Raw genomic sequence first — 27,259 nt, 5'->3', positions numbered from 1 at the left:
TTGGCGGCAGCAGTGCAATACATCAAATTACAACAGCACTGTGCAAAAGTCTTTGGAACCCTAGCTAAATATATGTGCCTATGTCTTTTGCCATTATATACAGTGTAGTAAATTATAAACAGTCCCATTCAGGTCTAAAGATCTAATCACTGTGGAGGATTTCTTACTCTTCTGGGATAAGTTCAAGGTAAAGTTATTATCAAAGTACATATGTATCATCATATTCAACCCCATGATTCATTTTCTTGTGGGCATACTCAATAAATCCATAATAGAATAACAGCCATAATAGAATCAATGAAAGACTGCACCAACTGGGCATTCACCCAGTGTGCAAAAGACTACACACTGTGCAAATACAAAAATATATAATAATAAATAAATAAGCAATAAATATTGAGAACATGAGATGAAGAGTCCTTGGAAGTGAGTCTATAGGTTGTGGGAACATTTCAATGATAGGACAAGTGAATTTGAGTGAAGTCATTCCCTTTGATTCAGGAGCCTGATGGCTGAGGGGTAACAATTGTTTCTGAATCTGCTGGTGTGAGTCCTGAGCTTCCTGTACCTTCTTCCTGATGGCAGCAGCAAGAAGAGAGCATAACCTGGGTGGTGGGGGTTCCTGATGATGGAAGCTGCTTTCCTGCAACAGTGTTTCATATAGACATGCTCATTGGTGGAGACAGCTCTACCTTGTAATGGACTGCGCTGCACCCACTACTCTTTGTAGGATTTTCCATTCAAGGGCACTGCTGTTTCCATACCAGGCAATGATGCAAACAGTAAATCTATCTTCTCCACCACAGAGCTGTAGAAGTTTGTCTTTCCCGACAAGGGAGCGGCGGCAGGGGACGAGTCACTCTGCTTGGCAGGTAAGACTTGTGGCTGTGAAGCAACCTCTGGTTCTGGGGCCTCTGCTGCAGTGGTTGTAGCAGTTGACTCTGCAAGTGCAACAAATGGTTCTGACCTCTCTGGATACCTTTCTTCTCTAACAATTCATTCTGCTTTTCTCAACCGATTGATGGGTCATCTCCAGATGATATCACACACAATCTCCACTGTGTAGGAAAGTGGTTCAGTTCTGTCCTTAATATTTTCAAGTACCCACTGTTGATCACCTCAGTAGTCTCTCCATAGGACTGTTTGTCCAGGAGTGAGTCATCAAACCTCAACTTGCCTCAGCTTTTTGACTTGCATAGACCTTCTGAGATTGGGTTTGAGCAGATCCAAGTGTGACCCAGGAACAGCATAGATGGCAAGTCGCTGGTTTCGGAGCGTGCTGCATTGCGATGTAACTATATGTTCTGGAACACCAGTCCTTGAGAACAGGTTTCTCAACACATCACCAGTGTGCGAGGTTGTCGTGGAGGATATTGGGAACACTGTTGGCTACTTTTTAAATAATGTCCCTTCTTAAAGAGTGAGTGACATTTGCGGAACCAATCCAGATTTTATTGAATCTTGAAAGATCTTCAGCTACTCTTTCAGAACTCTGGGGTGCAGACCATCTGGTCCATGTGATTATCGACCTTCAGACCTCTCAGTTTCCCAAGACCCTTTTCTCTAGTTATGGTAACTTCACAAACTTCATGGCCCCTGACAGCTGGAGTATTTGTCATACTGCTCATGTCTTCCATCAGTGAAGACTGATGCAAAATACTTATTCAGTTCATCCACTATTTCCTTGACCCCCCACTAATACCTCTCCAGTATAGTTTTCCAGTGGTCCGATACCCACTCTCGCCTCTCCTTTACACTTGATGTATCTGAAGAAACTTTTGGTATCTTCTTTAACATTATTTAAAAATATAATACTATTATATAATAGGGAGACTTCAATTTGCATTAGGGAGAATACATCAAAAGGAGAGTCCTCTTTTGTAAATTTTCAAGCATTTCCTTTTCCCAAGTGTAAAGGGAACAATCCCTCAACATTTTATGATTAGTCACCCTCTTTGTACTCAATCTTGTAATTGCATCCTCCAAGAAACAGAGCCCGTTTCTGTGGCTGCTGTTAGTGGAACACCCTTCTGTGGATTGAAAATGGACACCAGTGGTTGATGATCAGTAATGAGGGTAGACTTTCTCCCACACAGGCACTGGTTGAAAAGTTTTACATCCCAATCAAGACTCAAGGCCTCTCTGTCAATCTGGGCATAATTTTTCTCTGCAGTGGTAAGGGAACATGATGCAAAAGCAATGGAGCGTTCACATCCATCACTCATGACATGTGACATGGCTACACGTATACAATAAGGCGAGGTGTTACAGGCAAGCTTCACTGCACAGTGTGGATGGATCATCATGTGTGAGTACAGTGTCTGACGTCACCATTTCCTTTACCTTTTAGAAAGCCACCTCACACTACTTTGTCCATTGCCATTTCTCGATCTGTAGTAATGATTTTAGGGGGTAGAGCACAGTAGCCAGGGTTTGGCAGGGACCTGTTATAGTAATTGATAAATCCTAATTAAGCACCACCACTGTGAAGTGTCCTTTGGCCTCGAGGAATCCATCACTGCCTGAGTTTTCTCAGCACTCTTGTGTAATGCTTGGTTTACAGAATTTACCCTTGTTGCATCTTGCTCTAAGCCCATAAATGTTTCATCTTTTTAACACTCTCAAGACTTTTGAGATGTTTCTTAGCCTCACCAATAACAATGATGACATCCAGGTAGCACTGAGTGCTGGGCAGCCTTGCAGCACCTGGTCCATTGCCTTCTGCCAGAGTGCAGGTGCAGATGCTACTCCAAAATAAGCCCCTTATAGTGATCAAGCCCATTGTGGGTGTTTCTGGTGAGAAACGCTTTGGACTCTTCTTCCACCTCATCTCTAGACAGTTCCCAGCTAAGTCCACTTTGTTAAAGTGTTTTCCTCCCAGAAAGCTTTGCAAAGGTATCCTCTGTCCTGGGCACAGGGTATTGATCTACGTTCAGTACTGGGTTGATAGTAGATAGATAGATAGATAGATACTTTATTCATCCCCATGGGGAAATTCAACATTTTTTCCAATGTCCCATACACTTGTTATAGCAAAACTAATTACATACAATACTTAACTCAGTAAAAATGTTTACTTAAGTAGTTTACTTAATACATTGAGTCCAAACCCCGGCACTTTAACATATCTTACTCCTGGCGGTTGAATTGTAAAGCCGAATGGCATTGGGGAGTATTGATCTCTTCATCCTGTCTGAGGAGCATTACATTGATAGCAACCTGTCGCTGAAACTGCTTCTCTGTCTCTAGATGGTGCTATGTAGAGGATGTTCAGGGTTTTCCATAATTGACCGTAGCCTACTCAGCGCCCTTCGCTCTGCTACCGATGTTATACTCTCCAGTACTTTGCCCACGACAGAGCCCGCCTTCCTTACCAGCTTATTAAGACGTGAGGCGTCCCTCTTCTTAATGCTGCCTCCCCAACACGCCACCACAAAGAGGAGGGCACTCTCCACAACTGACCTATAGAACATCTTCAGCATCTCACTACAGACATTGAATGACGCCAACCTTCTAAGGAAGTACAGTCGACTCTGTGCCTTCCTGCACAAGGCATCTGTGTTGGCAGTCCAGTCTAGCTTCTCGTCTAACTGTACTCCCAGATACTTGTAGGTCTTAACCTGCTCCACACATTCTCCATTAATGATCACTGGCTCCATATGAGGCCTAGATCTCCTAAAGTCCACCACCATCTCCTTGGTCTTGGTGATATTGAGACGCAGGTAGTTTGAGTTGCACCATATCACAAAGTCCTGTATCAGTTTCCTATACTCTTCCTCCTGTCCATTCCTGACACACCCCACTATGGCCGTGTCATCAGCGAACTTCTGCACATGGCAAGACTCCGAGTTGTATACTCGGTCACTCCGAGTGTGACCATAAAATCACCACAGATCCCGACAGATCCAATCCTCTTGGCTACCGACACCATTGGTGTTACCTATGGACTCCACTCAACCTTGAAAAGAATTCCTTCAGCCTTCCTGCAATCTAGCACACTAGCTACTTCATCAGACTGAAACACAATATTCCAAGTGTAATCCCACCAAGTCCTAAATAAATGGAATAATTTATCTTCACCCTTGTATTCAAGTCCTCTTGCAGTCCTGGAAAACACAGGTTTTGCCTTTACTCACTCTTCTCTGTACTTATGTGTTAACTTTAGTAACTGATGAACAAAGCCATCAAGGCTTCTATGAACACTGACATCTTTCAATCTCTCACAACTTAAAAAACCCTATCTTTTCCCTACCAATTTGGATTATTCACGTCATATTTCTTCTCACGTCCTATTCCTCTTCCTGCAAAAAAGCTTCTGCCTCCTCCACACAAACCACTCTGCCACTTAGCTTTGAATCATCGGCAGTCTTGGATACATAATGTTTAATCCTCTCATCTGTGTCACTGATTTAGATCAGGAACAGCTGAGATGACAGCATTGAACACCAAAGCATTCCAATGGTTATAGCTTTCCAGCTTGAAAATGACCCATTTACTCCCACTCTGTGTTCTGTCTCAGGCTACATAGTCTGTTACACATAATCCTGAGTGGTTTAATGCGTTTAATAACCTCTTGTGTAGTTCCTTAGTGAAAGCCTTCTGAAAATCCAAACAGATTACATCCACATCCCTTTATCCTATTGCTTACAATCTCAAAAACCTCTGAACAAATTTGTCAAACATGATTTTCCTTTCCCACGTCAAAGCTGATTCTGCCCAATTTGATGATTATTCTCTAAGTATCCTGCTACCACGTCCTTAATAAACAACTCTAGTCAAGTTTTCCACTAGAGATATCAAGCTAACTGGTCTTGTGGTCACAGTTCTGCTTTCCTCTTTTCTCAAACAAAGTATCACAATTTGTTACTTTCCAATCTGCATGAACCATTCTGGAATCAATGGAATTTTGTAAGATGACAACCAGTGTATCCACTATCTCACTATCTGCCTTTTTCAGAAACTTAGAAAGCAATGAAGCCTCTGGAGATTTATCAGTTTTGAGGCACATTAGTTTCTCAAGTAATTAATCTTTTCTCCTTTAAGTTCTTCATTCACTCTTAATTTGTTGTTCTCCATTTGGAGCACTGTGTACAGTTTTGGGGCCCTTATTTTAGAAAGGATATACTGACTTTGGAGAGGGTTCAGAGAAGATTCACGAGAATGATTCCAAGAATGAAAGGGCCACCACATGAGGAACGTCTGGCAGCTCTTGGGCTGTATTCCCTGGAGTTTAGGAGAATGAGGGGGGATCTCATAGAAACATCCTGAATGTTAAAAGGCCTGAACAGATTAGATATGGCAAAGTTATTTCCCATTTTAGGGGATTCCAGGACAAGAGGGCACAACTTCAGGGTTGAAGGATGTCCATTTAGAACTGAGATGCGGAGAAATTACTTTAGTTTGGTAAATCTGTGAAATTTGTTGCTACGAGCGGCTGTGGAGGCCAAGTCATTGAGTGTACTTAAGGCAGAGATAGATAGGTTCTTGTTCAGCCAGGGCATCAAAGGACATGGGGAGAAGTCAGGGGAGAGGGGATGACTGGAATAATTGGATCAGCCCATGACTGAACGGCAGAGCAGACTCGATGGGCCAAATGGCCTACTTCTGCTCCTATATCTTATGGTCTATATCTTATCTTGTTTCTAGAATGTTTTCTGTGTTTGTTTTTATAAAGGCAGACAAGATATTTGTTCAATCTTTCTGCCATTTCTATATCTCCATGATAATCTTTCTTATCTCTATTTGTAAGGAACCCACCTTAATTCTTGCATATTGACGTTCCACTGTTCTAATGTTTCTCAATAGACAACTCTCATTTTCTACCTTCCCTTTCCTTAATAATAACTTAGCCCACCTTAAGTGAACTCCAAAATTTTCAAAACACTCTGGCTCACTGATGTGTTTCTTTTATATTTTATGTCTTTGTTTCTGATCTAATACTAACTTGAAGTTCTCATGTGAATCACAGCTGGACCACTTGTCCTCTTAAAGTGTAAACATTTTCTATAAAGTATGCATTAATTATTTAACTGACAGCCATTGATCATTTAAGATCATACCTTTTAATGTTTCCAAAGCTTATTCACTGAACAGATGAACCTTTCACAAAAAAGAAAATAAGCCTTACCAGTGTGTATAGAAGAGGTATATTTGAGAATTATCACTCTTAGTAAAGCAATCAGCTGTAGCAGACTGGAAGGAGCTTCATGTGGAATATACACTCAGTGGCCACTTTATTCGGTACCCTCCTGTACTGAGTGTAGTTCTTTATGTTCATGGTTTTTTGCTGCTGTAGTCCATCCACTTCAAGGATTGTTGAGTTATGCGTTCAGAAATGCTCCTCTGCACACCACTGTTGTAACACATTGTTATTTGAGTTACTGTCACCTTCCTGTCAGCTTGAACCAGTCAGGCCATTCTCCTCTGACTTCTCTTATTAACGAGATGTTTTCGCCCAGTGAACTCTGCTCACTGGATGTTTTTTCCCCTCATACCATTCTCTGTCAACTCTAGAAATTACTGTGCATGAAAATCCCAGGAGATGAGCAGTTTCTGAGATACTGAAACCATTCCATCTAGCACCAACAATCACTCCACGGTCAAAATCACTTAGATCACATCTCTTCCCCATTCTGATGTTTGGTCTGAACAACAACTGAACCCCTTGACAATGTCTGCATGCTTTGGTGATTGTGTTGCTGCCACATAATTAGCTGATTAGATATTTGCATTAACAGGTGTACAGGTTTACCTAATAAAGTGGCCACTGAGTATATACGAGTTTCCTTGCATTCTATGGCCTGCTATATTCTGTGAAATCCTTTATGCTGTACTCACCTTCTGCCCATCGGGTTTGTCCACCAGAAACACTTCACTCCATATCTGAATACCAGTCGTCTCTCGCTCTGATCCACCACGCCAAGAAAACCCAGTCAAAGGCTCGTCAAAGTTACCTAACCAGTTGTTGGGATCCTATACAAGGAAAGTTTTTTTTAAAATTGTTACTATTGGATTATAGAATCCACCTCTACCTTCAGAAGTCACAAATATAGATATTTTAGAACTCAATGCAATATAATTAGATTGTTACCATAGATACTGTAATGCACTGGTTAACGTTTTTACTGCCATACTGTAGGTATTTCATTTTAGCAGTTCTGCAAAAGCAGTGTTCTGTTTTTAGAATGTTTGGTTTCAGCTAAAAAATAAGGTGCTATGATGTTCAAATTAGGAATGGCAGAATCGGGAGGAAGCTTGAGAGAGCAGGGTGGACAGAAATTTGTGACAGGCAGTGTGGTTTGCAGGTTTTTTTTGGCGGGAGCTGCGGAGAGGACAGGAGGGAAGATGGCTGAGGATGCTGTGGGAAGGAGCGTCCCTGTTGCACAAGGTGTTTTGTGCAGATAAATGGCTCCAAGGAGGAAGGACCAATACTCACTTGTTCGAGATAGATTTCAGGCAAAGTTCAGAATGTGGTGTGTGTTTTCACGCAGATCGTGGGTCCAGCACATGAGTAAAAAGACAACTTCAAGATGGGTTCCAATGATATGCACATTTAGACTGGTTTAATTGTAATGGGCTCCTTAATTTTTTCCCCCTTTTTCCTACTAACTGTTCGATAAAGTTGAAATATGTAGATATACTTCCTTTATAATTTTATGTGCTGTGCAATTTGTTATTTCTTGCCACCGACAAATACGTATGGGCAATATTTACACAGCATTCGCTCAAATCGAGGTTTCTTTAATTGGAACATCAAACGTTCCTGTTCAGCTGAACCCCAACTCATACTGATACTAGACGCCTGTTGTTTATGAAAGGTGGCCTTCCCACCGCTGAGTCCCGTAGCTGTCAGCGGAGCTGGCAACGAGCCAAGTTTCCATACAAGCCCAGTGAGGGGGTCTGTATACTATACTAGATAAGATGTGAACAACTGGAATGATGAATGTTAATTATTTAGCTGTAATGAAAAGTGCCCTAACTCATTTCCTTCCTCCAGTAGGCCTCATTTCTTAGTTGATTAAGGTCTTCATAAGAACAGCTATCAAGTTCTCAGGGACCTCCCCTTTCAGGTCTCAGTCACCTATCACGTGCTGCTGCAGCCAGTGCCCAGGAATATTTTAGTCTCCTTTCCAGTCTCTAAGATCAAACTGGGGGTACACACGCAGAACAGCTGTGTCACAACCCGTGAAAAGTGTTTGGTTTGCTTCAATAGTAGATGGATGGTGAAAGTCAAGAGGATTGGATTCAAGTAGGAAATATCAGCATTTGGGGAATAGCCCCATTAAATGATTTTGGGTATCAAACTTTAATGTAATGCAAATTCAATTTTCTATCTTTGTTCCGCTTCTTCTTCATGTAAACTATGTGAATGGGATATTATCATAAAGTTCACCTAATAATAGAGATCTTTCTCAGCATGGCTGATTTTATATTAACAACATATGAAATTGTGGCAACACACACAAAATGCTGGAGGAACTCAGCAGGCCAGGCAGCATCTATGGAAAAGATGTATAGTCTGTTTTGGGCCGAGGCCCTTCATCAGAACCGGCTGAAGGGTCTTGGCCCGAAACGTAGCTGTACTCTTTTCCATAGATGCTGCCTGGCCTGCTGAGTTCCTCCAGCATTTTGTGTGTGATGCTTGAATTTCCAGCATCTGCAGTCTCTCTCTTGTATATGAAATTGTGGATTTTTTTTTAGTTTTTAAGAACATTGTTTTAAACTTTGAAACATCATAAAAGGACATACATAATTGTCTGGAATATCTCCAGAAACATTTGCCACCAAGTTTGTTTCACAACTTCAAGAGAAAGGAAACAGCAAAATGTAAAGAGGGTGCAAAAAAATGGAGTTCTAAAATTATCTTTCTTGTGTGCTCAGAATCTCACCTGGCAACAGAGCAGGAAGTAAGTGAAGAATGTTATTACAGGGTATACATCTGACAATACATGCATCAACAGTGATTCTTAACTCCTGCGTTCCAGAAAAATCTGACTTGATGGCACTGTTGCATCAAAAAAACAGGCAGACCAGTTAAACCTGAAACATTCTTCCTTGTTAACTCTGCAAATCAGGATCCTGTCTCAAAGTTTAAAGTTCAAAGCAAATTTATTATCAAAGGACGTATATGTCACCGTATACTATGCCGGGATTCATTTTCTTGCAGGCATTCAGAGTAGATACAAAGAAATAAAACAGAATCAATTAAAAAATGACACACAAAGACAGACAAACGAAAATGAAAGTCCATCTAGTCCAGAATGAGAGCAACCCAGTGTACAAACATTAAAGAAAATAGAGTGCGATACTCACAAAGCAGATGACAAAATTTGTCATTTTTGTTTGGCTTTTCCTGAGTTGGTCAGTTCTTGTTCTATTCCCCACTTCCTTCTGCTACTATTCTTTTAACACAATGGGTGCCAGTTCCCCGTTGCCCATAATAAACATGAAATGCCAGAAAGAACAGCAGAGGTGCAGGTCTGACACTGGTGACAGTAATCTTGGCTCTTGCCTCTGAGACACACGACTGCAGGGACAAACTTCATTTCAAAACCTACACTGCGGCAAGAAAGTATCATGCTGGAAGTATATTCCAATAAGATATTAAAAATGAGGCTTTTGCTGCCTGTCAAGGTGAAAGCAACAACATTAGGGTCATGACAAACATTCTGTCTGTGGAGCTTTGTTGCCTGCAGATTGGATGCTGTTTTTCTACCTGATAAACAACTACATTATTGATTCATTTTTCACAATCGCTGCTGAGCCAGGTCACCTCTGCAGGAGATCAAAGTTAGCCATACTCTGCTGAGTCTGGAACAACACGTAGGCCAGACTAGATAAGGATAGTGACTCTTCTCTCCTGATTCAGATTAGAGACAAGCTAAATGCTGTCGTTCAGAAAAAACTACAACCAAAATGATACAAACGGAGAACTCACCATACTTAAAATTTTATAATTTCCTTGTTATTTTCTTCAACATGAGAAGAAACAATGAAACATAAAGTGCCCAAAAGCTAGTGGAAAAGTACAAAAAATATTTTTAAATCTACAGAAGTTGAAGGGTTTATAGGAATTAATAAGGAAAATGGAACTCAATGTATTGAGTGATAGATAAGACATACACAGTGGTAGATACACCCAAGGTGCAGGACACAGGAGACTGGGTGAGGGTCAGGAGGAGGAAAGGGGTTAAACAGCCAGTGCAAATTACCCCTGTGGCTATCCCCCTCAACAACAGGTATACCACTATTGACCAAATGCAGCAGTGTCACCTACGTTCTCTGATGAAGATCACCTGGCGAGACAAGGTCTCCAATACCAATGTCCTCTGTCGAGCCGGAATGCCAGCAGTTTCAACCTTGTTGATGTCGGCCCAACTGCGCTGGGTGGGACATGTTGTCAGAATGCCTGACAGAAGACTGCCCAAGGATATCTTGTACGGTCAACTGTCCAGTGGTACCAGAAAACGAGTTCTGCACAGGAACCTCAAGAAAGCTGACATTGCCCCATCAACACGGGAGGATCTAGCTCAAGGTCGCTCAGAGTGAAGGGACGCCATCAGAAAAGGTGTGGATGCTGCTGAGAACAAGCTCATAGAGGCAACAGAGGAAAGGCACAGGAAATGCCACAATAGGGCTTTTGCCCCTGCTGCCCCTCCAGGCCTCACCTGTCAAGTATGTGGCAAGCAGTGCCTGTCAAGGATCGGCCTGTACAGCCACTCCAGGACACACATATCAAACCCCACCGACTGACTGAAAGGAACCATCATCATCCTATGGGATGGACAGCCAGAGAGAGAGACCACTATGGATACTGCTGGGGCGGGGTGACCGAGCAGAGGAGAGTCACAGTGGTCAGGTCTTTGCAACTCTGAAGGGAAGTGAGAGAAGAGGCGAGCTGTGGTGATGGGGGATTTGTTAGCTAGGGGAAACAGGAACGAGATTCCCAGATGGTACCAGGGTCCGGGACACCTCGGATTGAGTGCTCAGCATTCTTAAGGGGCAGGGTGAACAGCCAGAGGTCCTGATCAGTGCGGGTACCAATGAAATACTGGAGGTAGGAAGAGTGACAAGGTTCTCAAAGTGAGTTCAGGGAATTAGGCGCTGAGTTAATGGGCAGGACCGCCAGGGTTGTGATTTCAAAGGCCAGAACTAGAAAGATCATACAGTTAAACACGTGGCTAAGGAGTTACTGTAGGAGGGAGGGTATCAGATCTTTGGATCATTGGGCTCCCTTCCAGGGAAGGAGGAGCCTGTACATAAGGGACGCTCCTGAACTGGAGGGGACTAATATCCTAACGGGAATTGTTAATGCTGCGCTTGGGGTTTAAACTAGAGTTGCAGGGGAATGGGAGCCAGAGCACCTGAACAGATAGTAGAAATGATGTGGAGACAGATGTTAAGACCTCAGACAAATTCAGGAATCAAAAAGTTGAGCATGGTGCAACTAATGTCCTAAGCTCCGTATATTTCAAAGAAAGAAACGTCATAGGAAAGGCAGATGAGCTCAGGGCATGGATCAATACCTGGAATTATGATATTGTAACCATTAGTGAGACTTGTTTGCAGAAAGGGCACAACTGGCAGCTCAATATTCTGGGGCTCTGTTGTTTTAGATGTGACAGAGTGGGAGGGATTAAAGGCGGGGGGTGGTGTTGCTAGTCAGGGAAACGTCACAGCCGTGCTCAGTCAGGAAAGACTGGAAAACTTGTCTAGTGAGGTGCTATGGGTGGAACTGGGAAATAAGAAAGGTATGACTACATTAATTGAGTTATATTACAGACCACCCAATGGCCCAAGGGTTTTAGAGGAACAAATATGCAGAGAGATTGCAGACTTTTGCAAGAAACATAAGGTTGTTATAGTAGGTGACTTTAAATGTCCACATTGACTGGGACTCGCGTGCTGTAAAAGGACTAGATGGGATAGAATCTGACAAATATGTTCAGGAAAGTTTCCTTACTCACTATGCAGATGTCCCAACAAAAGAGTGGGTAATACTTGATCTGCTATTAGGGAATGAGACAGGACAGGTGACAGAAGTTTTGCTTCAAGTGATCACAATACCGTTAGTTTCAAAGTAAATAATGCAAAAAGATAGGTCTGGTTCGCGGGCAAGTCCAATCTTGATGGTATCAGAAACAATCTGGCACGTGTAGATTGAGGCAAGCTGTTTTCTGGCAGAAGTGTACTCAGTAAGTGGGAGGTCTTCAAAAGTGAAATTTTGAGAGTTCAAAGCTTGTATGTGCCTGTCGGAATAAAAGGTAAAGATAACAGGCATAAGGAACCCTGGTTTTCAGGAGATATTGAGGCCCTGGTTAAGAAAAAAAAGGAGGTGCATAGCAGGTATAGGCAGGCAGGAACAAATGAGGTGTTTAGAGTACAAGAAATGCAAGAGAACACTTAAGAACGAAATCAGGAGGGCTAAAAGAAGGCACGAGGTTGCAACGGCAGACAAGGTGAAGGAGAATCCTAAGGAATTCTACAGAAAATTTAAGAACAAAAAGATTGCAAGGGACAAAATTGGTCCTGTGGAAGATCAGAATGGTAATCCATGTGTGGAGCCAAAGAGATAGGGGAGCTCTAAAATAAATTTTTTGCAACTGTATACTGTATTTACTCAGGAAGCAGACACAGAGACCAGGGAAGTGAAGCAAAGTGACATTGACTTCATGGACCCTAGCAGAAGAGGAGGTGTTTGCCATCCTGATGGAAATCCCCAGGGCCTGACAAGACACCAAGGTTGGGGCTGTAGTGGACAGTGAGGAAGGCTATTATGACTTGCAGCAGAATCTGGGCCAGCTAGAAAAATGGATGTAAATAAGTTTGAAAGAGTACAGAGAATATTTTCAAGGATGTTGTCAGGTCTGAAGGACCCGAGTTATAAGGAAAGATTGAATAGGTCAGGACTGTATTCCTTGGAACACAGAAGATTGAGAGATTTGATAGAGGTATACAAGATGGTGGAATAAATTGCCAGCACAAGTGGTGCATGCAAGCTCGATCTCAACATTTAAGAAAAGTTTGGATAGGTACATGGATGGTAGTGTTTTAGAGAACTATGGTCCTGGTGCAGGTCAATAGGACTAGGCAGTTTAAATGGTTCGGCATAGACTAGATGGGCTGAAGGGCCTGTTCCTATGCTGTACTTTTCTATGATTCTAATACAATATTAATTTAACAAATAAACCCACTAGACCAGCCAAAGAGAAAACATAACAAATCCATACTAATTAACTTTATGTTGAAAGGACAATTATACCCACACATGTTTTGGCATGTAGAAGTTGTTCAAACAAAAACAAGATCTGGACTGATTTTAAACAGCTGGCTCTTAGTAAGTTGAAGAACAACCATAGACAATTAGAGCAATTATTTGTCAAAACATTTCCCTCTACTCTCCAAACCCAGAGTGCTTGGGAGTCTAAGAAGAAGAAAGCAGATAAGCTTTATCACATTTTTTCGGAAAAAAAGCTCAGCAGGAGACTAAGAGGCAAAATTAGAAACAAAAAAATTCCAATTGATAATAGCACAACATGGTAATAAATTTTAACTAGATGACAAATTCAATGTTTTTATTCTCTTCAATTTTATCTCTGGAATGTTAACAGCCACAAAGTTCATCATAATATTTGAATGCTGAATTACTGAACTATGAACAACTTCGTCAATGCATCATGAGCAGGAAGATTCTAATACTGACTCGGCCGTTGGAAGAGAATTAAGAGAATTGTCCAAAGGCAAAATCTTGATTCTAAGAAGGGAGTACAGGTATTTCACAATTTATGAAAGGGTGTGTTCTGAGAAATATTCTGTTGTGGAAAATGTTGTACATTGTATAGAATGGACAAAATGGTCTGTGGGTCACAAGAGAGTGCAGAAATTGGAATCTAGGGCAACAAACAATCTGCTGGAGGAACTCAGCATCTGTTGGTGGGGGTGGGGGAAAGAGCAGCCATTAATGTTTCAGATCAAATAAGGAATATAAAAACAACGCTGATTGATGAGTTATTCCAATTTCTTCTATTACTGTTATTAATCTTTTTTAAATGTGATGTATCACTAACATAATTTTAAACACAAGCTTTATATGAAACATTGAATATAACATATAAAATGCCAGCGGGCTTGTTAGAAAGGTTGTTTCTTGTGCAGCTTTCTGCAAAACGCAAGTCTGCCTAGTTTGCATGTATCAAGACAAAAGACGGGGGAAAACCAGTCAGAGCCAGCCAATGACTTCACCTGGAGAATGAGCTCATGATCATCGGGTGAGGCTGTGAATCACCACAACATCAAACTGACTGTAATCCATTGCTGAACAAAGAAATGAAGATCGCTCATTTGAAAATTTGCATAATTTGAATTAGCTGCGTCATTTGATAGGTCAGTACATAACAGAAAAATAACTAATTACTGAAGAATTGAAAAATATTAAAAATAATAATCTCTGCATCATTCCACTGTAAATAACGACTGGCAGGACTCTCAACAGTATTATAAACAGAATGAGTGGAATTCCTCTGGACACCAAAGTAACATTCCATTCACTTCTTCTTCACAGACTCCAAGTCAGCTGATCTGGCTACACCATTATCCTTTAAATGCATGTTGGCAGTGTTTTTAAATTTTGTTCAGGCTTGTTATTTATAATCCCAATTCAATGTTTAGATTAGATGGCTCTCGTCCACTCTTGGACCAACCCTGCTGACAGCTGGGGCAGTAAAGCAATCAATTCCCAGTGGTAAGCACACTTTTGCGAGGAAGTCCAGAGATGGTGCCATTACGTGGTACCTGTTTGCATGCTGCTCCGATGGGAATAATCAAATATTCCTGTTTAGGACTACTGCTGATGAGATCCACTGTCACAACCATGGGTACTTCAATAATCAGCATTGTTTTAAGATTTTCAAAAAATCTACTGATACTCAAAATTGACAAACCTCAGACGGCAGACTTGCTTCCCCTATAGACACCAAGCCGGTCTACAAATTCATTTGAAATGTGGAGGCTTTTTACTTCCACTTCTGACTATCCTGCTGGTGAATATACACTTCCAGAAAATAAAAATGAAGACCTTGGAGCAAGACGGCAGTACCAGAGGGACATCAGGGACTGCTGTGTACTTTGCTTCATGGAAGCATGGCTAACCCCTGCCATTTCAGATGCAGAGCTGCACCTCGACAGCTTCAAAAATTTCTGCATAAACAGAGCAGCTCCGTCTTTTAAAGGCAGAGGAGGTGGAGTGTGCTTTATGATTAACTCATCATAGTGCACAGACGTGCTCACCTGATCTGGAGCATCTCAAAAGTACATTTTCTTATCAAAGTATGTATGCAGAATATAACGCTGAGATTTCTCTTCTCCAGATAGCCATAAAATACAGAAAACCATAGAAGTAGTTGAAAGAAAGACATCAATCCTCCCCGTGCCCTCTAGCTGTAATCTTCCCACATGAAAACAAAAACTCAAACCCCAAAGCCTCCAACCCCTCCCTCGCACAAAAACTAACAGATCACCCAAATGAAGAAACAACAGCAAGAACATCAAACCCCAACCCCCAGCCCACCAGTCGGCAACGAGAAAGAATGCGTGAGAACATGAAAAAAACAGAACTGAAAAAGGCCAGTAGTTTGAACTACAGTCCAATCCATGAATCTCAGAATTTTGATGACATCTCCAAGAGCCTCGAGACCCAGCAGCCCCTCCAAGGGCAATGACAGCAGTCCTGTTGAGAACCATTCGCTCTCCTCTGCATTTGCCTCGATGCTTCAATCTTCCTCAACAGTTTAATCGGAGTCGATCATGGCCCTTCTTCTCGTCTCTGAGCTTCCCCTCATGGCAGCTTGTGTGACTCTCCTGGAGTTTTCTCACGGACAGCAGTGCGCCAGCTCACTCAATCGAACTACAGACTATAAGCCACAGGCTCCGACAGTTTCAAAAACAAAATTAAGATAAAAAGAATAAAGAGAAGATGTAGAAAAGCTGAAATCGCTGACTATCTGGAAGATGTTGCCCAAAGAATCATTGTTTTCTGGTGCCATCTTGACCAGATTCTAGTGGTCAAATGTCATCCACTTTATCTGCTGAGGGAGTTTTCCGCCATCTTCCTGGTGGGGGAGGTGGTATATTCCACGTGAGGCCAACGTCAGGCAGGCACTGGAGGAGATGAGCAAAGCACTGTGCTCTCTGATGCCTTCCCTATCATTGCAAGTGATTTCAACCAGTCCCGCTTGAAGAAGTCTCTGAACATCTACTGTCCACATGTCACTTGTGGAACCTAAAGAGCCAACCCACTTGGCCACTGTTATACCACCATCAAGAATGCTTACCGTGCCATCCCACGCCCACACTTTGGAAAGTCTGATCATCTGGCTGTACTTCTACTCCCAGTATATAGGCAGAGAATAAAGACCACAGCACCAGTGGTGAGGACCAAGAAGGTATGATCAAGGGAGGTGGAGGAATGATTACAGGACTGCTTTGAGCCAGTGGACTGGATAATATTCAGGGATTTATCTTCGAATCTGAACGACCATGTTACAATTGTCACCAACTTTATCAAGACCTGTGTGGATGAATGTGTGCCTTCAAGAACATAATGGACATACCAAAACCAAAACCCGTGGATAAACCAGGAGATTCGTAGTCTACTGAGGGCCTGATCTGTGGCAATCAAGAGTGTTGATCCAGACTACACAAGAAGTCCAGGATGACCAATGGAAGGCTATTTTAAGAATGAGAAAACAATTCCAATTGAGGTTGGAGATGAAATCGGATGCACATCAGCTCTGGCAGGGTTTGCAGGCCATAACTTCCTATAAAATGAAACCTAACATCATGAATGGCAGTGATGCTTCACTCCCAGATGAGCTCAATGCCTTTTATGCATGCTTTGAAAGGGAGAATAAAATTACACTTGTGAGAATTCCTGCAGCATCCAGTGACCCTGTGACTGCTGTCTCGGAGGCTGACGTCAGAACATCCTTCAAGAGGGTGCAAGGCATGGTGTACCTAGTAGGGTTCTGAAAACCTGCACCAACCAATTGACAGGAATGTTCAAGGACATTTTCAATTTCCCACTGCTACAGTCGAAGGTTCCCACCTGCTTCAAAAGGGTGAAGATCATACCAATGCCCATGAAGAGGAGGGTGACCTGCCTCAATCACTATTGCCTATTGGCACTCACTTCTACTGTGATTAAGTATTTTGAGAGCTTGGTCATGACTATAATCAACTCCTGCCTAAGCAAACACCTGGACTCACTACAATTTGTCTGTCACCATAAAAGGTCTACAGCAGATGCAATCTCACTGGTTCTCCACTCAGCCTTGGATCATCTGCACAATAGTAATAGCTGCACAATCATACCCTCAGTTCTAATCAACAAAATCTGGCCTGGGCTTGTGTACTTCCTTCTGTAACTAGATCATTGACTTCCTCTCCGGGAGACCACAATCTGTGCGGATCAGAAATAACATCTCCCCTTTCGCTGACAATCAACACTGGTGTACCTCAAAGATGTGTGATTTGCCCTCTGCTCTACTTTCTACCATCATGACTGCGTGGCACAGCACCTATAAATTTGGTGATGGCACAATGTTTGTTGGCAGAATTTCAGACGGTGAGGAGGAGGCATACAGGAGTGATCAGCTGGTTGAGTGGTATCACAGCACAACCTTGCACTCAGTATCAGTAAGACCAAGGAATCAATTGTGTGCTTCAGGAAGGGGAAGTTGAAAGAACACACACCAGTCCTCATCGAGGGATCAGCAGTGGAAAGGGCGAACAGTTTCAAGTCCCTGAGTGTCAGCATCTCTGAGGATCTATCCTGGGCCCAACATATTGATGAAATTACAAAGGCACAACAGTGGCTATATTACATTAGGAGTTTGTAGGATCTCGGTAGTCAAAGACACTCATAAACCTCTACAGATGTACTGCGGAGAAGCACTCTACCGGTTTCGTCACCACCTAGTATATTGGGACCATTGCAGAAGATGATAAAAAGTTGCAGAAAGTTGTAAACTCAGCCAGCTCCATCATGGGTACTACCCTTCCCAGAGAGGATACCTTCAAAAGGCGATGCCTAAAAAGGCGGAATCCTTCATTAAGGACCCCCATCACCCAGTACATGCCCTCTTCTAATTGCTACCATCAAGGAGGAGGTACAGGCGTCTGAAGATACACACTCAACATTTCAGGAACAGCTTCTTCCCCTCCGCCATCAGATTTCTGAATAGACAATGAATCCATGAACACTTCCTTCATATTTTCCCTCTTTTTTGCATTACTTATTCAAAATCGTTTTCTTTCTTATATATTTATTGTAAATTATAGTTTTATTATTATGGGCCATGTTGCTAGCTAATGGATCCACCACAGCCTCATTCTGTTTATAGACATCATCAGCAGAACAGTGTTGTCATACAGAATCTCTCACTTATTGAAATGTCCCAGCTTACCTCAAACAATCTCCTTGATGAGGCAGAGTCAATCTATAAGATGAGCAAAAAATCCTTCGACCTTTATCATGATAGTTCTTGAAAAAAGAATGCCCATCTTCATTCATCAACTTCTAATATGCAGCTGGCTACGGCCTGCACACTCATTGAGACCAGGCTCCAACCATTTTCAATTTCTCAAGTTTGTGAGAGAAGGGGGCTGGTTTTAAACATCTCGTAAACAAAGATACCATACTTGTCCGGTGCACCACATAGCATCACCTCCCAACAATCAGGATCATTGATGGATCACATCCTATTTGGATAATGGATGCACCATTACCAATCTGCCAAGATGGCCTTTAGCCATCTGCAAAAGAGAAGTGTTGATGACCAAGACTTCAAACTCAGACCATGCCTTTGCTCTTGGACTAGTCAGAAACTGGGATCCCTGCTTGATTTAGAGACATGGACGACTTATTGAAAGCAACGGATTGGGGAACTGGAGCCAATACAGCTATACAGCATCTGCAAAACCAGCTTCCTCACCAATGTCAAAAACCCCAACCCCAAAGTTCTGATCATGTGCAACCATCTTCAGTGAACAGGTCACACTACTGAAGAAAGCAACCTAAACTGAGATTTGTTGCACCAAAATGATTTCTGGAGACAGAGAGGAAAAAAATAAGAGTTCATGAATGTTCCCAAAATATCCTTGGAAAGAAAATGGAATACCTCAAACAGGCAGAGGAATATGCAAGAAGGCTGACCACTTTGAATCTCTCTCCAATGGGATTGTGTAGATGTCAAGCATAAACAGTAACAGCCTACAATTATTCAGTCAATCTAGTCATCTACCAGCACCTTCTCTACCTGTGACAGCCCACAGATCCTATATAGGACTATGTGGAAAGTAGAAATAAATCATGCTGAACCCTTAAGGAACCACCCAAGGAAAGGATATCATAAACAGGAGAAAATCTGCAGATGCTAGAAATCCAAGCAACACACACAACATGCTGTAGGAACTCAGCAGGCCAGGCAGTATCTATAGAAAAAAGTTGTCTGTACTTTATTCTATAGATTCTGCCTTGCCTGCTGAGTTCCTCCAGCATTTTCTGTGTTTTGCAAGGGAAGGACGAACTTGTTTTAGAAGCAGCTCCAAGAAGGAAAACTAGAGTAATTCTTTGATTGAGGAAGTTGGCTTAAGAGGAACAAATGATGAAACAGGTTAGACCTACAGATGTTAAAAGTGAAAGGTGTCAAACATAAAAGTCTGAGGTTTGACAGAGTGGAAGTTCAGAAGATGATCCCTACATGGGGCATTGTAGTATTGGGGCTGTAGTTTCAAAGTAAGAAGGCTGCCCATTTAGAATGGAGATGAGAGGCAAGTTCTCCTCTCAGAATTGTAAACCTTGGAATTTCCTAGTCCAAAGAGCTGTGAGTCTGTTTATTAAATAGGTTTAAGTCTAAGGAAGACTGATTTTTAGGTTATTTATAACTTTGCTCAAGTTACACTCTCTTCTAATTTGATGTGTGTGTGGGTGGGGGGGGAATAGTATTGTCAAATGGTTTCCTTTCTAATGTAATTCAAGCCTACATAACGGGAGAATAAAGGATTATTGGTAAGAGACAGGGAAGAGAGGCGAGGCCAAAATCAGATCAGCTATGACTTTATTGTGTGGTGGAGCAGGCTCCAGAGACTTAGTGGATGAGACCTACTCTTATTTCTTCTATTTTAATGCATAATTTAAAAAAATAATCCTGTACACTGAAATCGAACAATTCTAAGTCAAAAAAGAATGAAAAATAACTATTTCTACCTGGATTCTCTCATCCCGAGACCAGATTTTCTTAGTATAGCATATAGTGAAATACAAGGTTAATTGGGAGTTATATCCCCAATGTGCTTTTGATATTTTCGGAAATAGTACAATGAGTATTAAAACAATCACTATGACCTAAAAATGAAACGCAAGTTAGATGATTTCCCACAAGGATTTAATGTATAATGCAACCTGTGACAACAAAACTACAGGGAGTTTACCCAAGAGTCTAGGGACTGCTCTACACTCTCCCCCCCAACACCACGCTTACCCTTCATCTCATCAACTTCCCACCCCATCCACTGCCATCACTTCCAGGAAGCAAATTAAGCAAGGGGAACTGTGCAGTTCCATTTGAATAGCTGTAAAAATATTAATGATATTATCGGTTAACACTTGCTGGAACTCTGCAGATTACAGTGTTCACCAAATACACATCACAATCAATCACTCTAAAGTACTCACGAGTGAATCTGCAGATGCTGGAAATAAATAAAAACACAAAATGCTGGCAGAACTCAGCAGGCCAGACAGCATCTATGGGAGGAGGTAGTGACGTCACTTCGTCACATTTCGTGACAAAATGTCATCACTACCTCCTCCCATAGATGCTGTCTGGCCTGCTGAGTTCTGCCAGCATTTTGTGTTTTTACTCTAAAGTACTCATTTAGTTATCAGATGGGCTGCAGAATGACTTCACAAGGCAACTGAATATTATCGCAATGGTCACAGATAGTCATTAGCAATGGTATTTTCCAAATGAAACTTCATTTGCAAATTGAAGCAGGGAGTAGTTAAACAGGAAGTACCCCAGGAATAAAACATAGTTGTCAACTGACCAGTGAAGGTAACAAAGGTACTTTGTTCGATGAACAGTTGCCCCCCCCCCCCCAATCGATGATAGTTTTAATCAAATTTAGACAATTTACAAACAGTCAAACCTACACAACAGTTCCAAAACAGATTCACAAGGAAGACAGTCTTCAACTATGAGTCAAGACAAAAGAAACTGGTGCATTTTTATTAGAACCAGAAATTTCAGACATTAGACAAAGGTGTTCCCAACTAGTGATTTTGATAGGGTAAACCTTTAAGTATTATCACTAATTATGGCTCAATAACCAAAAAGAACTAATTAAGATTTACACCAAAACAATGAAGAGAGGTTTAAAAATTAGGTTTTTTTTGTTTACACATACCGGGGAAAACTTTAGAAGAAACAGCAGTGAAAAAGAAGTAAATTGGAGCTTTTAAAAAAAGTGAAATATGAAAAACTTTGAAAAAAGGAAAAGCTAAGAAAAAGTGCACAGAAAAGAATTTTTTTCAGAGAATTGGCATATGATGCTTTTATCCTTCTGGGCTATGAGATTCTGCAACTCTGCTGCAAATAAAATTGAAACATGGGTGACAAACTCACAAATAAATTGAGTCAAGAGAACTAAAAGGAGCTGTGGAAAGGCAGATTTTATTGGCCAATCTGTTGAATTAATTCCAGTGAAAAGAATTTAACATAATATTCTGCTACAAGGCCAGGATAGTAAAATACTAGCCTTCACAAGCAATGCTAAGGCTTTGCAATGGTCATCTAAGACAGAAACAAAAAAATGGAGCATGTAGCAGGTCGTAACCCTGATTATGGCTGCTGAGTTATCAGCAATGGTGAAAGAACCTCAAGATTCATAGACTGAAAAAAATTGCTTCACAGTTTATCAAAGTAAATCTAGGGTTTTACTTTAATGAAAATTTTAAAAATGAGACTAGAAGACACGCATAAGCATAAATTAATAAAAACAAAACATTTATTTAGGATCTAGATTAATTTACTGACTGAATAATAAGTAAAAGAACTCAAGAACAAAGTTACAACTTCAGTGAAAGAACTCACATATTTTAAATGGGATCCTAACGTATGGTATTTATTTTCTCATCACTGGCTTTATCTTGTATATATTCAGATATAAACAATAGGTGCAGAAGTAGACCATTCGGCCCTTCGAGCCTGCACCGCCATTTTGAGATCATGGCTGATCATCTACTATCAATACCTGGTTCCTGCCTTGTCCCCATATCCCTTGATTCCCCTATCCATAAGATACCTATCCAGCTCCTTCTTGAAAGCATCCAGAGAATTGGCCTCCACTACCTTCCGAGGCAGTGCATTCCAGACCCTCACAACTCTCTGGGAGAAGAAGTTTTTCCTTAACTCTGTCCTAAACGACCTACCCCTTATTCTCAAACCATGCCCTCTGGTACTGGACTCTCCCAGCATCTGGAACATATTTCCTGCCTCTATCTTGTCCAATCCCTTAATAATCTTATATGTTTCAATCAGATCCCCTCTCAATCTCCTTAATTCCAGCGTGTACAAGCCCAGTCTCTCTAACCTCTCTGCGCAAGACAGTCCGGACATCCCAGGAATTAACCTCGTGAATCTACGCTGCACTTCCTCTACAGCCAGGATGTCCTTCCTTAACCCTGGAGACCAAAACTGTACACAATACTCCAGGTGTGGTCTCACCAGGGCCCTGTACAAATGCAAGAGGATTTCCTTGCTCTGGTACTCAATTCCCTTTGTAATAAAGGCCAACATTCCATTAGCCTTCTTCACTGCCTGCTGCACTTGCTCATTCACCTTCAGTGACTGATGAACAAGGACTCCTAGATCTCTTTGTATTTCTCCCTTACCTAACTCTACACCGTTCAGATAATAATCTGCCTTCCTGTTCTTACTCCCAAAGTGGATAACCTCACACTTATTCACATTAAATGTCATCTGCCAAGTATCTGCCCACTCACCCAGCCTATCCAAGTCACCCTGAATTCTCCTAACATCCTCATCACATGTCACACTGCCACCCAGCTTAGTATCATCAGCAAATTTGCTGATGTTATTCTCAATGCCTTCATCTAAATCGTTGACGTAAATTGTAAACAGCTGTGGTCCCAATACCGAGCCCTGTGGCACCCCACTAGTCACCACCTGCCATTCCGAGAAACACCCATTCACCGCTACCCTTTGCTTTCTATCTGCCAACCAGTCTTCTATCCATGTCAACGTCTTCCCCCCGATGCCCTGAGCTTTGATTTTACCCACCAATCTCCTATGTGGGACCTTATCAAATGCCTTCTGAAAATCGAGGTACACTACATCCACTGGATCTCCCCCGTCTAACTTCCTGGTTACATCCTCGAAAAACTCCAACAGATTAGTCAAGCATGATTTGCCCTTGGTAAATCCATGCTGGCTCGGCCCAATCCTATCACTGCTATCTAGATATGCCACTATTTCATCCTTAATAATGGACTCTAGCATCTTCCCCACCACCGATGTCAGACTGACAGGACGATAGTTCTCTGTTTTCTCCCTCCCTCCTTTCTTAAAAAGTGGAATAACATCAGCCATTCTCCAATCCTCAGGAACTGATCCTGAATCTAAGGAACATTGGAAAATGATTACCAATGCATCTGCAATTTCCAGGGCCACCTCCTTTAGTACCCTAGGATGCAGACCATCTGGACCTGGGGATTTGTCAGCCTTCAGTCTCATCAGTCTTCTCATCACCGTTTCCTTCCTAATGTCAGTCTGTTTCATTTCCTCTGTTACCCTATGTCCTTGGCCCATCCATACATTTGGGAGATTGCTTGTGTCTTCCTTAGTGAAAACAGATCTAAAGTACTCATTAAATTCTTCTGCCATTTCTGTGTTTCCCATAACAATTTCACCCAATTCATTCTTCAAGGGCCCAACATTGTTCTTAACTATCTTCTTTCTCTTCACATACCTAAAAAAGCTTTTGCTATCTTCCTTTATATTCCTGGCTAGCTTGTGTTCATACCTAATTTTTTCTCCCCATATTGCCTTTTTAGTTAAGTTCTGTTGTTCCTTAAAAACTTCCCAATCATCTGTCCTCCCACTCACCTTAGCTCTGTCATACTTCCTTTTTTTTAATGCTATGCAATCTCTGACTTCCTTTGTCAACCACTGTGGCCCCTTTCCCCCCTTTGAATCCTTCCTTCTCTGGGGGATGAACTGATTTTGCACCTTGTGCATTATTCCCAAGAATACCTGCCATTGCTGTTCCACTGTCTTTTCTGCTCGGCTATCTGTCCAGTCAACTTTGGCCAGCTCCTCCCTCATGGCTCCATAGTTTCCCCTGTTCAACTGCAACACTGACACCTCCGAGCTGCCCTTATCCTTCTCAAATTGCAGATAAAAACTTATCATATTATGATCACTACCTCCTAATGGCTCCTTTACTGCAAGATCGCTTATCAAATCCTGTTCATTACATAACACTAAATCCAGAATAGTCTTGTCCCTGGTCGGTTCTCGTACAAGCTGTTCCAAGAATGCATCCTGTAGGCACTCTACAAGCTCCCTATCCTGCGGTCCAGCACCAACCTGATTCTCCCAGTTCACCTGCATGTTGAAATCCCCCATAACTACTGCGACATTACCTTTGCCACATGCCAATGTTAACTCCCTATTCAACTTGCATCCAATATCCATGCTACTGTTTGGAGGCCTGTAGACAACACCCATTTGGGTCCTTTTGCCTTTACTGTTCCTCAGTTCTATCCACACAGACTCTACTTCTCCTGATCCTATGTCCCCCCTTGCAAAGGACTGAATCTCATTCCTCACCCAACAGTGCCACCCCACCCCCTCTGCCCACATTTCTGTCCCTACGATATCTTGTGTACAAAATGTCTAAAATCCAGACAGTTACAACTTCAGAAAATCATGTCCCGGACAATGAGAAGCTTGTGCTCAAGTTACACCCACTTCTAATTTGAAGTGAATAAAAAAATACATGATTTTGGCAACGTGTTTTTCTTCCTCTGTAATTGCAGCCTACACTATGGCTGCCTATACGAAAAACAACCAGAATTTATTGTGGACTGGTAGAAGTTTATCTGCATGCAACTGCTGCTATCTTTTCCCAGTGTAACATTTCTAAGTTTTGCTTGCTATGGAATTGCACTCCAAAGCTAAATGATGACAATGCCAATGGAATGCAGAAATAAATAAATCCATTCAAGGATTAAAACAGCAAGAATACCTGTTGGTTGCATTCTATCTCCTCTGGCCCCCATTAACTTGCCATATGAGCCCACTCACTCTACTTGCTCTAAATGAGCAACTTTTCCGTATAACTCTTTCAAGAAATAATGCATTTTAAAATAGCTGATGCAGCAAAAGAATTGTGGCACCTAATGATGTGGCAGGAAGTTACAAGATCCCATTTTTTTGTCCGGTGCAGACTACAATTACAAATTGGGTGCTGTGAAACTGACATGGGAAAATATGATCAGGCAAAATAACTTCTTCTAACTCCAAACCAGTGATCCAAATGGAAGTGCATTATAGGTGATATCCATGTCTGTGGTGCTTCCTACAGCAAAATAACATATTGACACTCATTGTGGAAATTCTGACATGGAGGAGGAGAACTTGAGCAAGGTTCGAGACAGCTGCCACTAACTGTAAAAGCATACCATGGCAAGTCACTGCTTCCAGGTAAGAGTCTGAGCTTTATGGATAATTCAAACCAGAACAACACACCTTCTTGGCCAAGAAGATCACAAACTGTAACATTTTTTAAAATCATTATGTGTAGGGAAAGGAATTTGAGCAGCATTATGTCATTGACCTATTTAAAGTACATATAAGTGAGATGAAAGACTTCTGCTTCAGACACTCATTGGACTCAGGAATTTGTTAGTAAAATGGTTTGCATTTTTTTCATAGTTAAGATTCTTGGGTCTTGATGCATAAAAATTAAGGAGCACTTCAGTGCCATTTTTTTTGTTCTGCCTTCAAATATACAAGCTTTGTATTTCTGGATTTCCTCTAGTTTTTTTTAAGTTTGATTAAATTTCTTACATCTGTCATCATTCTTCAGCTAAACCTTTGGTCACTTCTTGTGGGAAATGAATTACGGTGTATGAACACATTTGGCAATGCACTTCAGTTTCATAGAAGAAATCTTACCTCATTCTCCAAGAGATGAGAATGAATTAGAGAATCTACATTCTGCTGTCCCAGTAAAGAACTTGGAAAAATGGATATAGAGAGTCAAGCATTCAATCTCAAAAGCAGCAGCTTTCCCCACTGTAAATGGCAACAGAATTACATGGTTGTTTAGTTCTTACTTTACCTGACTGTACATATATCTCAGCATGAAGTCCATGAGAAATGATTTTCCTTTTCTGAAGGCACCAGCGACAGACAAGGCTACCACTTCTCGATCCCTAACCTTTTCCGAGAGAAGAATCTTGTTCAGAGCCGCTTCATCCAGTTCAAACGTATGATCATCATTAACAACAAGGATCTGAACTGGTCGAGCCTGCTGGACAGTGTCATCTTCTGGTGTCCAGCTAAAGCTTTCCTCTGAAAATCCTCCTACAATCAAAGTTTACAAAATTAATAAAGTACAACTTAGATTCATCCATTTAATACTCACATGCAATGTACTGTAGAGTGCTCACCATCAAACCTGGAAAATAATTTCAGCAAGCCCTCACATTACAAATGAGGGACCAAATTCCTCATCATTTAAAAATGTATTACATTAAAAATCTCAAACAAAAAAAAGTTTATAAAATAATGTATTTAATAAGTAAGCTGTTTTTTTCTATTGGCAGAAGCATGCATGGCAAAAGTTGTAATCGCACAAATCTTTACACATTACCTATGATTTATATTTTAAAGTAATTAATATAATGTAAAATTACAGGTTTGAGTTCTTGTATACTTTTACACATACGGCACTTGATCAGAAACGCCCTATGATTTCCAATTTTCCAACAAATTTATGGGGCGTGTTCCAATCTGTTGAGCAGCACCTTCTGTGTGGAAGTATACCATTTGTCACATTAGCTAGGGTTCATCCATAGTTATCCATATTATGGGCCTCCTCCCCAAATACATGGCACAAGACTGCAAGGGTGCCTATAGCTCATCAGTAAGGCAGGTGGTCTGAACAATTG

The 27,259-nt window shown here is 41.5% G+C and overlaps 1 protein-coding gene across 2 annotated transcripts in view; it reads right to left on the bottom strand.

The window, feature by feature from the left end:
* The window catches only part of atl1 (atlastin GTPase 1), a 77,286-nt gene that overhangs the window by 32,166 nt on the left and 17,861 nt on the right, over positions 1-27,259 (bottom strand). For both annotated transcript variants that reach the window (XM_073039819.1, XM_073039820.1), the window contains exons 2-3: positions 26,428-26,672; positions 6,838-6,972 (exon numbers count right to left, since the gene is read on the bottom strand). In XM_073039819.1, coding sequence (XP_072895920.1) covers positions 6,838-6,972; positions 26,428-26,672 — 380 coding nt within the window. The remainder of the gene's footprint in view (positions 1-6,837; positions 6,973-26,427; positions 26,673-27,259) is intronic.

The sequence above is a fragment of the Hemitrygon akajei genome, chromosome 3 (genome assembly GCF_048418815.1).
Source record: "Hemitrygon akajei chromosome 3, sHemAka1.3, whole genome shotgun sequence".
Lineage (NCBI taxonomy): Eukaryota > Metazoa > Chordata > Chondrichthyes > Myliobatiformes > Dasyatidae > Hemitrygon > Hemitrygon akajei.
Note: the sequence above shows the minus strand (reverse complement) of the source record. Positions and strands in the feature narration are given on the sequence as shown.